The following is a 10,764-nucleotide window of genomic DNA, read 5'->3' on the forward strand; positions in this document are numbered from 1 at the left end:
TTTTCCTTTCACAGTTTCATTGCGGTGCAGATTAGCTTAACCATTATCTCTTAAGAGCTAGAAAGGTTATCCAGAGGATTACATGTTATAGGTTAAAAATTGAGGAGACAATATGACTAATAGATCAGGACAAAAACTGTGTATCATTTTGAGGAAACAATATGACTGATTTGGATTTTTTTTTCATTGGTGAAAAAAGATGGTTAGTAGTAAATTGATTGTATTTTTATTTTTATTGAATTCAGGTAGCCATGATCAGTTTTTCAGTTTGATTTGAAGGAATTTCTTGCGCAGAAGAGCTAGGGTTTCTTGGTGGTGCATCTGGGTAATTTTCTTTTGTTAAAATTTTGGGGCTTTTGTTATTGTGATTTCGGGTATTGTGATTTTGGGGATTTTGTTTGTAGGTTTGGATTCCCCATCATGGTGTCTAATTTTGTTTTGTTTTTGGCTTTAGGAAATCGTGGTTTTTTGGATTTGGGGCTTTTGTTTGCAGCCTTCAGAGCCATGTGTATTTGAGGTGAGCGATTTCAAGATTTTAGAGTTCTGATTTAGAGTTTTGTTTGGTATTTTGGTTATATTGGACTTGAATTTGCTTTTTTGTTGTCGATTATATTGAAATCAGATCTTGGGTTTAGATTTTTATTTGGTTTTGATTATAATTTTTTGCACTTATTAGATTTGATAAGTTTAGATTCGGTTATTAGTTTGGTTTGACAAGTGAGGGAGGTAGAGGGAGAGAGATAAATAGTGGTTTGTCATTTTAAGTTAGTGGTCTGCTGCTTTGGACTCATTAGTTCAACCTCTACTGGATAACCAAAACCAGGAATATAACATAAGATAAGAAATCAAAATCTTAAGTATATGCTATTGGAATAAAATGATATCACACATTCTTTTCATATAAAATAATTGACGAACAGAACCAAAGTGTCTCAAAAGCATTGGAGGGCTAAACATTTCTAAGGAACTCATATGGATGATCATGGTTAATTTTTGGGTTTAATTGAGTTGTTTCGGTGTATACCTTGTGTCAAGTTTTTATTTTATTTTATTAAAAGGCCAGACATTATTGAGGGATGAATATGACTAGAATAGTAGTTGAGACAATGTCTTTGGCAATATGATAGAGGGCGTTCTAGCTTTATTTGATAGCTTGGGGACTGTAGCTTTGTATATTGCTGAAAAAGCCAAAGAAGGGGATGGCTTCATAAATTTGTATAGGCGAAAAATAAGAGGATTTTTTTTCCAGAGGGTTTTTTTTCTATGTTTAGATCTTAGGTATAACTAGATAATTTTGTTGTCTTTTCATTTGGAGGAAATAGTGATTTTTGAGGGTTTTGTCTGCAGCCTTTAAAGTTTAATAGTGGTTGCTTTCAATTCAATCACGAATTGCTGAGAGGTTGAATTTAGCACTGAATGCAGAAGAGAGCACCAAGCATAGAGCTAACAAACTGCACCGAGTATTGAAGTCGAGAAAAAGCTAAGGTTAATGTTAACTAAATTTATTGATTTTTTGTGCATGGGTTAATCTATTTGTTATATGTCATGGTTAAATTTTGGTTTGTTCCCGTTTTCTTTTTATCAATCCTCTCCCTTTCTAATTTAAATTGAATTATTCTGGCATCCATGGATTTCAGCATCGTATTTCTTAGACCTTAATTTTTTTATTTTTTAGACTTAGAGTACTTGGATCTAACGGAAGACATGACACAGAACCGAGCGCAATGGCGTTCTAGGATTCCTATAGCCACTTAGTGGGAAAAGGTTTTGTTGTTGTTGTATCAGGAGCGGCTAAGTAGTTTTATGTCTAAAATATTATCCTCGGATATAAATCTCGACTGCTTTGTATTCCATCTGATTTTGATAACATTTATAATTTTATATAAATTTGCTCGATTAATATTGCAGTTTAATAGTCTTGCTTATTCTGTATGACAAGTTATTTTAGTAACATTTACACTGTTATCTGTCATGATTAGACTTTCAGTTTGTTTCTTTTTTATTTTGTAAATTCTGTCTGTTTTGCCCTTAAATTGGATTATGCTAATCTGCATAAAATTGAGAGTCCTGTTGATAAAAGCTTTGTTTTTATTCTCCTGTTATTGAAAGTAGCCTGGAAATATTTTAAGTTTGTTTTATCTTTATTTGAAAATGAATTATTTGTGTTTGCAATCATCTGCAGGTTAATTTCAATTTGAAAAAAATCTCTGCCACATCTTGGTTCCTACAATAATTTTAGCTGCTGAAGTAGCTTTCAGCTGTCAAGGTTTCAAGCAATTGAGTGTGTTTGTAAGTGCTTTTTGTTTTCGTAAGATTGTGTTAAAGATTATATAATGCTATCACTAAATATATTTTATTGCATAAGACACCGATTTCCATCTTTGTTGTACTAAACTGAAAAAAAAACTTATCTTTTCTGAGACGTTATTCAAATTCCCAACCCAGGTATGTATCCAATTTCACTTACTCTTTATTTTTCAATGCATTTGTTAGTATAAATTAACATAACATTAGTCAAAACTGAACAACTTACAAATTATGCTCAATTTATTTTTAATAATTTTTTAGTTGTTATTACCTACGAACTTTCTTATCCCGCAGCAACGCACAGGCGCCACCTCCTAGTGAATTCTGAAAGTGTGGAAGTAGAAAAGCTCAGCAATCTGCGTTTCTGGAATATTTGGCCAACAAACACCGTAAGTTGTTCCAAGTTTAAAATCTCAAATGTTTGTTATTGCTTTTGTTGAACGTAGCATGCTCCAAATACTCCCAGTACTTGTCAAAATCTAAAGTTGTTAAATTAGGGGATTCTCCTTTTACGACAAATTTATTAGCAGTTTAAAATTTCTCTTTAAATTCTGTCAATTTTCTAAATATCGAACTAGAATTTTGTGAATTCCATGTCAATTTTGTAATCCAGCTCCAAAGCAGGGAGTCAAATGCCGGAGACGAAATATGCTGCTGATATTTCCTCTATAAGGGAAGCGCAAGCACGCATCGAGCCATTCATGCACAAAACTCCGGTCTTGACCTCGGAATCCCTCAATGCTCTTTCAGGAAGACGCCTTTTTTTAAATGTGAATGTTTACAAAAGGGGTGAGACTCTACTTCGCACTCAATCATGTCTCTTCTTTTCTTTTGTAACTACGTTTGGATTTCATTAAGGTAATCTATGTGCCTACCTATACATTGGCGCTTTCAAATTCAGAGGCGCTTGCAATGCGGTGTTTTCACTTGATGATGATCAGGCTGCCAAAGGGGTTGTAACACACAGCAGGTTTGATTTCCACTCATTTGCGTGTCATCACTACTTTCCTTAACCAATTTGTACGATTACAGCCTGATTTTGTTCTCCGAATTTAGTGGTAACCATGCTGCAGCATTGTCTTTGGCTGCAAAACTACAGGGGATCCCTGCATACGTAGGTCAGATTATCTGGAGTGAGGCCACTATGCCGTCAAGGGAAAGTACAGCAGCTAAGGTGTTGCAAGAAACTGGCGCAGTTCTTCTCCATCCTCACAATGATAGGCGCATCATACGGTACAAATTGACTTCAGTTTATTTGCATTTAATCACGTATGTTTGAAATTTCACCTATGATAAGGGAAGAACATAAATCTTTTGCTCAAGAGATGGGCTTGTTTTGTGCAAATGTTTGAAACTTAAAATGTATCTTGAAAATCTAATGAGCTGATACACTATAAAGACAACTTAAACAGATTGATTTACAGTAGTGTATGTGTTTACTTAAAGAATGACCAGATCAAAATCATATTATGATTTGTAAAACTGCTGGTAGTATCGCGTTTCCCATATTTTGTCTCGGAAGTACACTGATAGCTGTTCTCTTGAATTTCATGGCGATGTATTACCCTGGTTTTTCCTCGGCAAGTATTACTAATACTTAAATCATTCCAGATGCATTAGCGAAACAACTTCTTTGTAGGTTAATCCATTAATGCTGCTGCTAGACAATGCTGTAGTTCGTATTAATGTATTTGAACACATTAGCATTTAGTAACATACCTAATGAGATTAGGGCTTTATTGCATGTTTAAGTTTAACTGTTCTTGCAGTGGGCAGGGTACCATTTCACTGGAGCTTCTGGGGCAACAAGTTCCGCAGTTAGACGCCATTATAGGTTGGTTTAGTTACATGTAATCATAAAATTCGTTTGATTGGTTCACTTTTGTTGTGCATATTTCTGTTGTTGATTTTTGAGCTTTGTAGTAGTATTGATTTATGTATATCTGTCTTAAATCTTTAAATAAGGATTTGCCGACAAAAAATTCGAGTTTATAAATACACGGGAGCATGATAAGAGTCTTCAAAAGAAGAAAATTGTAACAATTATCTCTCAACTTTAATCCAATTAGAGCAATGGTCTCCCTATTTTAACCTAATTAGAGTAATAGTCTCTCTACTTTAACCTAATTAGAAAAATAGTTCCTTAACTAAAAATTCAGAACTTTTGGCCCCTTAATTGGCAAAACGTGCATCTATAGTTATTTTCGTCAACTCTTGCTAAAACTTACGCCAAAATGATTCACCATGCACGTGAGATTGAATCAAGAAGCAAATATGGGAAACTAAATGAGAAAATTATAGAAATGGTTCTTCAACTTTAACTCAATTGGAAAAATGATCTCTCAACTTTAATCCAATTGTAGCAATGATTATTCCAACATGACTCGTTTTGACAAAAGTTCTGACAAAGTTGACAAAAAAAACAATAGCTGCATGTTTTAAGGAGTTAGAGACCAATAGTCATAGTTTTTTAGTTGTGGAACCATTGCTCCATTTAGATTAAAGTTGAGGAGTCATTACTATTATTTAATTGAATGTGAAAAACAAATTTTTTGGTTGTCGATTCAGCTTCTACTCACCATTTTCCGACAAAAATACCCCTCAGGTTCGACAAAAAGTTCGACTCTAAAACCGACATTGGTGCGTTATGCAATTATGAATCAAACAAACCTAAGTCCTCCAAATTGTCTCTCAAGTGTGAAGTTAAACGATGTTCCACTCAGTTCAACCGTAAAGTTGACACTAACAAACTTATTTCCAGTAGCATCTGTTTGGACAGCTAATGGATTGCTATTTTCTAAACGACTACAACTGCCTTCTGGTTCGTTATTAGCGTGATTTCGCTTACTGAGGTCGACGCTACAAAAGATGAAACAGACATAATCAACGTTGTCGGTAGAACAGATGTTACAATCGTTCGAAACAATTTGGAGGACTTAGGTTTGATTCATAATTGCATAACGAAGCGCCTTCTTATCTCATTCCAAGCACTCCAAAGCGTAGCGAATGCTGTTGCAGCTGACAAACCTCACTCTTCCTTCCGAGCCTTTGATTTCGCAGGCCTTGGAGGTTTTATTACATAGCTCAGTAGGATCAATGCTATGGGAACAATGGTTCCGATGAAATGCACACTTCCATATGAGGCGAGTGTTTCGTGAAGGCTTAATACCTGCACCATGTGAGACCAACGCATGAGAAAACTTTAATGCATCGGAGGGTGGTATGTGCACATGTACATGTGTGTCATGTGTTCATGGTATGTTTGGATGACGTGCTCGTATTAATGTGTGTCTGAATCACATGTGTTCATGTTCATGCGTGTGTCTAAAAATGGCATGTCTGCATGTGCGAGAGAGAGAGAGAGAGAGATAACTAACAATGAAACCAACACAGGAGTAGTTCAGAACCAAGACAGTGTAAGCAAAGTTGATGAACACCAATATCTTCTTAACAACGTCCATAGTTGGAGGTACATCTTGCTGCCATCTGTAAATCGCTGCTTGCGGAAAAGGTAGAAAATGATACAGATTAATTATCTTAAAGAACAAATAATTAGTACATGCTTGCTTATTAAAGCACCTACCCTTCACGGGTGGATAGCAATTTAATGAAACAAAGAAATAACTAGTGAATTAGAAGCGGAAAGACCAATACCTCTTGATCCGGCAATCATCAATGCTGACTGAACAAAGAATATGATGTACCCCGGATAGAGGCCCTGCAGTTCAGAAAATAACCAATACGATACAGATAATTCAAGTTTGAAACGTGCGAAAAATCAAACATATTCTGGAGATAAGAGAACATAAGGGTTTGAAACAAAAAGTAAGCCGAGTAGTTAGTTGAAGAGAAACTTAATGGGCACAAGCATAAATTTTGGTAACTTGGCTTGACGACGCTGAGTGGTGGATAAGAAATTATTACGTTAATATTGCAAGTACCCTTCCACCCAAAAAAAATATCATTTCACTTTAGCAATTTGAACACAAATGAGCACCAAACCAAACATTGGCACAACTAAAAAACTATAGGAACACATGAAATAACACAAAAAGCATAATTACATTTAAAATAACACATGTCACAGAGTTCTTTTTGGCGCCAAAAGTGGTGACATGAAAATACAAAACTGGAGGGCATGTTGTTACCTCATCCCCACCCCACCAAATTCTACCCAGCCACCTATTTTTCGCCTTGTATTTGTTAAAGGCACAAAACTTAAACAAAAAACGTAAGCGTAAAATGCATTAAGCAATGTAAGTTACCTAAAGATTGAAATTTGCCACATAATGATTAGATTGAAACCTAAGAATTAAAAAGCGACTAAATGCGAAAATATCATTATCCAACCTGATAGTAATAAATAGTTTATACTAAGTAAAAGTATAAAATATGTGGGGCGGGGGGTGGGTTAGGGGGGGGGGGGGGTGGTCAAAATCCATCACAAGATCACATCCTTGCCCCATCCTGCATCGAGTTTTAATTTTAAATCCAATCGCTACTCAATACTCTACTACAGGAAGAGTAAATCATCCTGTTGGTGCCCTAAAACATTCAGTCCCAGCATCCCCATTAGATAAAGAACACTACAGAGTAACACAGTGCACACATTGTAGCTACACGAGGAAATTGTTTATCACGTTTTGAAGAGAACTGTGAACTGGTTAATTATCTGGTAGTAGTTGACCGCTTTTCCTTTTTTTTTCTTTTCTCAGTTTTTTTTTTTCAAGTATAAAAGATGGACAGCTAAATCCACTCTATAGAATGAATGCCAATAGATCGTTTAAGAGAAGCTTAGAACCTAGGAAAGCATTTGTAGCAGAGCTATTGTTTGAAGAAACAAAGTCTAAAATGGACATAAAATCAGCAAAAGACAAAAACACACATTCAGGATGAGGGTAAGACAGTTTATACTCACATGCCAAACAGCGCTGACAGTCTGTGTAGCCAGCAACTGGAAGAAACCAGCCTTCTTGCCAGGTTTAACAAGCCTTTCATACACATCTACAGAAGAAAAATATATTAGATACTTGAACAGTAAATAGTCATCTTTTGATCCATGTGCATAATTTACTAATAATTTTGGGATATTAGACCATCTCCAATCCTTGGGCTAAAAGCCAAATTTTTTAGCCCGGAAAATTTGGCTTTTAGCCCAAAAACATATTTTCTGCTCCAACCCTTCTAGCCTAAAATTTTAGCCCGAAATTATTAAAGAATGAACTTAGGCTAATTTTTTTCTTAAATCAATTTTTTTTTTTTTAAAATAAATATGTAGATTATTGTAAATTAATTTTATGAACATTTTAATCTAAAAAAATTTAAATTCCAATAAACATTTGGCATTTAGCCCGGGGGGAGAGCTGGGGGGGGGGTATTTGGCTCAGAAATAACATTTGGCATTTAGCCTAAAATTTTAACATGGGTTGGAGAGTGTTTGGGAGGGCAATTTGGAGGGTAATTTGGCTTTTAACCCAGGTTTGGAGATGGTCTTATAAGAAAGTACGTGCTTTCTTGATCAGAGCTAAAATAAGAAAAAATTTGGCCATTAAATGCAACAGGCACAAAACTGAAGAAACTAGTGACCAGATACCAAACTTCAAATATTGATACCAGGACCAATTACTCATATAGTTCTTTGCATATAGAGAGCTTAAAAATGAAAACAACTCAGTCCTTACTAGGATTCATAGTTTGGATATGCAAAAGTAGTTTCCTGGGAAAATATTTAAAAATTACAAAAATATGGATTGCATGTTACTGACAAAAAGAAAACTTAGGAAGGAAGAGAGATGCTCACAATGACGAAGCCAGGTGCTGACTTGTATGTTCCAAACAAGTGGTAACTGAACTGAACTCTTTGCAAACTCAACACCTATAATATCAACATTTTTTGCACGATCCCACCCAGGTTTTGGTGGTGAGGACTCTGTCCAGCCACTGAAACCGAGACCCGAAAGAATGATAGAAGCCTCTGATATTGACCAAATGAAATAATATTTCCACCTCGCTGTGAATCCAGACATATACTGGTAGCTCAGTCGTTTCCAAAAACCCCATTCTTGGTATATGGGCTCAGTAAATCTTGACAAAGGAAATTGGGGTACCAAATATACATACAAGGCCATACAGAATGCAGCTTGGAGAAGAGCTCGAATTGTTGCTCCGTAGGGTGATGGAGATGGTCCTTTCTCTGAGCGGCTCCATATCTGAAAATGATAATTAGTAAAGGCCAACATATGAGAAGGGTCAACCTCAAGAAAACAAAACTAAGAAGAAAGGAAGACACTTAGTACATAATAAGCATACCCCTTTTCCTTCGGTCCAGTCAAGATAATCCTTCATTTCATAAACTGGACCAGCAAAGTGACTACCACAGCCGAGGCAGTAGCCAAAGTACTCGATCAAAGAGGGTAACTTAATCAACCGGTTTTTCTTCTGAGACTCACGCAGACCTTCCTCTTTCAATACCCCATCGTTGTAATTGATTGCACACGAGATGACTTTCAGTGTTAACACCATTAAGGCCCCTAAGTATGAGAAGGAAATTCAAGCTTAACTGACGCGCATAACAAATAATAGTGCATGAATTCTAGTAATGTTCCAATATATACATTTTTAGTCATGTTAAGAATTCAATAGAAGAGTCCATGAATTCTAGTAAAAAATAAAAAGAAACGGAAGTCATCAAGGACCAAAAACAGAACTCGCCATTTTCTTACAGGAGATCGAGACTCTGCAACCTACTAAAGAGCAGATAATAAAGGAAGAAAGGAAATGCAAGCCGACTAGAAAGGCTGATATTGTGCTTACCAGTTGCATCAATTCCTCCTTCCTTCCATGCGTCCCCACTCATGTAAAATACATGGCTACACATACAGACAAATGTATATGAATGATCAAGAATTCAGAAACAAAACTTTTATAAATCTCTAGATAGATAAACATTAAAAATTATCGCATATATATGTTGTTATCACGTCAAGACCGTCAAACATTAACAAACAATGTTATGTCAATGAAGAACACAAAGATCGCCATACCATTCACATACTGTTAAATATGCAATCATAGTTTCTCCCCAACATCACAAGTGATTGAAACGTAAAAAAAGAGCACCACAATTGATAATAAGAGTTCAAAGACATAATTTTGAGACAAGTCAGATCTGTAAAACTTAGAACGTAAAGGTCCAGAATTTTCAAGAAATTAACAGGTTATAAGAAAAAAAAACGAATTAATTTAAATTCATGATGCATTGTCAAATTCGATCATCCATATTTAAAACAAAAAGAAAATTAATAACACTACAGATCATAACATAACCATACCAATCAACCAACACGAACTATCCAGTCAATCACAAGCTTTAGAAAACTAATTAATTTTTTTTTTATAAACTACGAAACTTACAAAACCACCAATTCAAAATAACACTACCCATCAATTTTTTCTCACAAAATTCGATCACCAAACTCAAAAATAAGGAATCAAATTGTTCAGAAATTACGCATTGGGTCAAATATTAATTTTTGTGTTTCGGAAATGTACCAGCCGATGAGGTAGCCGAAGCCCAGGATAAAGGTAATGATTCCGCAATGGTTTCGGGCGAAGACCATGGAAGCATAGCCAAGTAGCATTGGGACTAAGAAATGGAGGTTGGAAGAGAATCCGAATGAAAGATACGAGAGGAGAGCGCCGGAAGCGAAGGCGTAGAGGTGCTTGGCGGGTGGACTGGGGAGGAGTCGCCAGATGAAACTGACGGGGATGGTGGCGACAAAACATAGGAGGAAGCGGAGCACCGGGACCGAGACGCCGATCGCGGCGGCCATGGATTCCATCTCAAGGCCCATGGCTTGTAGTATCAATCTGCAAATCAAATTGACAAACCTGTCCTGATTTTTATTTAAAAACTCGATTTTTGAGAGAGAGCCAAATGACTGATATGCCTCTGGGCGGACGTTTATATTTTTCTTTTAACTAACGATATTACATATACTTTGATACGGGAGTGAGCTAAATTCTACAATAAATTTATCATAATAATATGATTTAAAATCACTTTTTATATACAATTAAAGAAGAATATCTTTATACCGTACTATTAAGTAGCAAGCAGACGTTCTTATTGTTTGTGTGGGATTTAGTGATGAAAGTTGGTTGGGTGTTGGAGGTCTAATGACAATAGTGTCCTTGGACAATGTCCCTTTCTAGTCCATAATTTGTTGAAGTCATCTCCGACATTTATCCACCTCCGGCATTTTCTTGTTGAGTAGCTGAAATCGAAGCGTATTTAATTCGAAATTAAATTGTAGGTTTTCTTTTTTTTTTTTTTTTTGGTCGACAATGAAGCTTCATTAATGAAAGAAAAATACAATTTGTGCTAGAAAGGTCTAAACCTAAACAAAGCACAAAGCCTTACACAACAAAGCAAACATAAGATAGAGGACAAGCCCA

At 35.8% G+C, this 10,764-nt stretch overlaps 2 protein-coding genes across 4 annotated transcripts; one reads left to right on the plus strand and one right to left on the minus strand.

The window, feature by feature from the left end:
- The first annotated feature begins 224 nt into the window (after positions 1-224).
- Positions 225-4,303, plus strand: LOC126626420 (serine racemase-like). 3 transcript variants are annotated; one of them, XM_050295747.1, is made up of 8 exons: positions 1,127-1,278; positions 1,348-1,485; positions 2,183-2,445; positions 2,602-2,696; positions 2,921-3,096; positions 3,166-3,277; positions 3,364-3,540; positions 4,077-4,303. In XM_050295747.1, the coding sequence occupies exons 5-8, from the start codon at positions 2,940-2,942 to the stop codon at positions 4,159-4,161; spliced, it is 531 nt and encodes a 176-aa protein (XP_050151704.1). In that variant the 5' UTR covers positions 1,127-1,278; positions 1,348-1,485; positions 2,183-2,445; positions 2,602-2,696; positions 2,921-2,939; the 3' UTR covers positions 4,162-4,303. The 3 variants fall into 3 exon arrangements, 2 of the variants coding, with proteins under 2 accessions (XP_050151704.1, XP_050151703.1); XM_050295746.1 differs by having other exon boundaries at positions 1,127-1,485; XR_007624679.1 differs by lacking the exons at positions 1,127-1,278; positions 1,348-1,485; positions 2,602-2,696; ... (2 more) ...; positions 3,364-3,540; positions 4,077-4,303 and adding exons at positions 225-325; positions 455-517 and having other exon boundaries at positions 2,183-2,595.
- A 702-nt stretch (positions 4,304-5,005) lies between these two features.
- On the minus strand, positions 5,006-10,384 carry LOC126626419 (lysophospholipid acyltransferase 1-like). Its single transcript, XM_050295745.1, has 8 exons — positions 9,859-10,384; positions 9,121-9,176; positions 8,617-8,837; positions 8,108-8,516; positions 7,226-7,311; positions 5,962-6,025; positions 5,685-5,803; positions 5,006-5,476 (listed from the first exon to the last, which is right to left on the minus strand). Exons 1-8 carry the CDS (start codon positions 10,158-10,160, stop codon positions 5,336-5,338), a joined length of 1,398 nt encoding a protein of 465 aa, XP_050151702.1. The 5' UTR covers positions 10,161-10,384; the 3' UTR covers positions 5,006-5,335.
- Positions 10,385-10,764: the final 380 nt, after the last annotated feature.

This window comes from Malus sylvestris, chromosome 6 (genome assembly GCF_916048215.2).
Source record: "Malus sylvestris chromosome 6, drMalSylv7.2, whole genome shotgun sequence".
In the NCBI taxonomy this organism is placed as follows: Eukaryota; Viridiplantae; Streptophyta; class Magnoliopsida; order Rosales; family Rosaceae; genus Malus; species Malus sylvestris.

Excerpts from the sequence above, each read along its gene's own strand:
- LOC126626420 (XM_050295746.1), top strand. The coding sequence starts at position 2,940 with ATGCCGGAGACGAAATATGCTGCTGATATTTCCTCTATAAGGGAAGCG. Across the intron at positions 3,278-3,363 it reads GGGGTTGTAACACACAGCAG|TGGTAACCATGCTGCAGCAT; the intron begins GTTTGATTTCCA and ends CTCCGAATTTAG. Across the intron at positions 3,541-4,076 it reads AATGATAGGCGCATCATACG|TGGGCAGGGTACCATTTCAC; the intron begins GTACAAATTGAC and ends CTGTTCTTGCAG.
- LOC126626419 (XM_050295745.1), bottom strand. The coding sequence starts at position 10,160 with ATGGGCCTTGAGATGGAATCCATGGCCGCCGCGATCGGCGTCTCGGTC. Across the intron at positions 9,177-9,858 it reads TTCGGCTACCTCATCGGCTG|CCATGTATTTTACATGAGTG; the intron begins GTACATTTCCGA and ends CTGTATGTGTAG. Across the intron at positions 5,804-5,961 it reads GATGATTGCCGGATCAAGAG|CGATTTACAGATGGCAGCAA; the intron begins GTATTGGTCTTT and ends TTCCGCAAGCAG.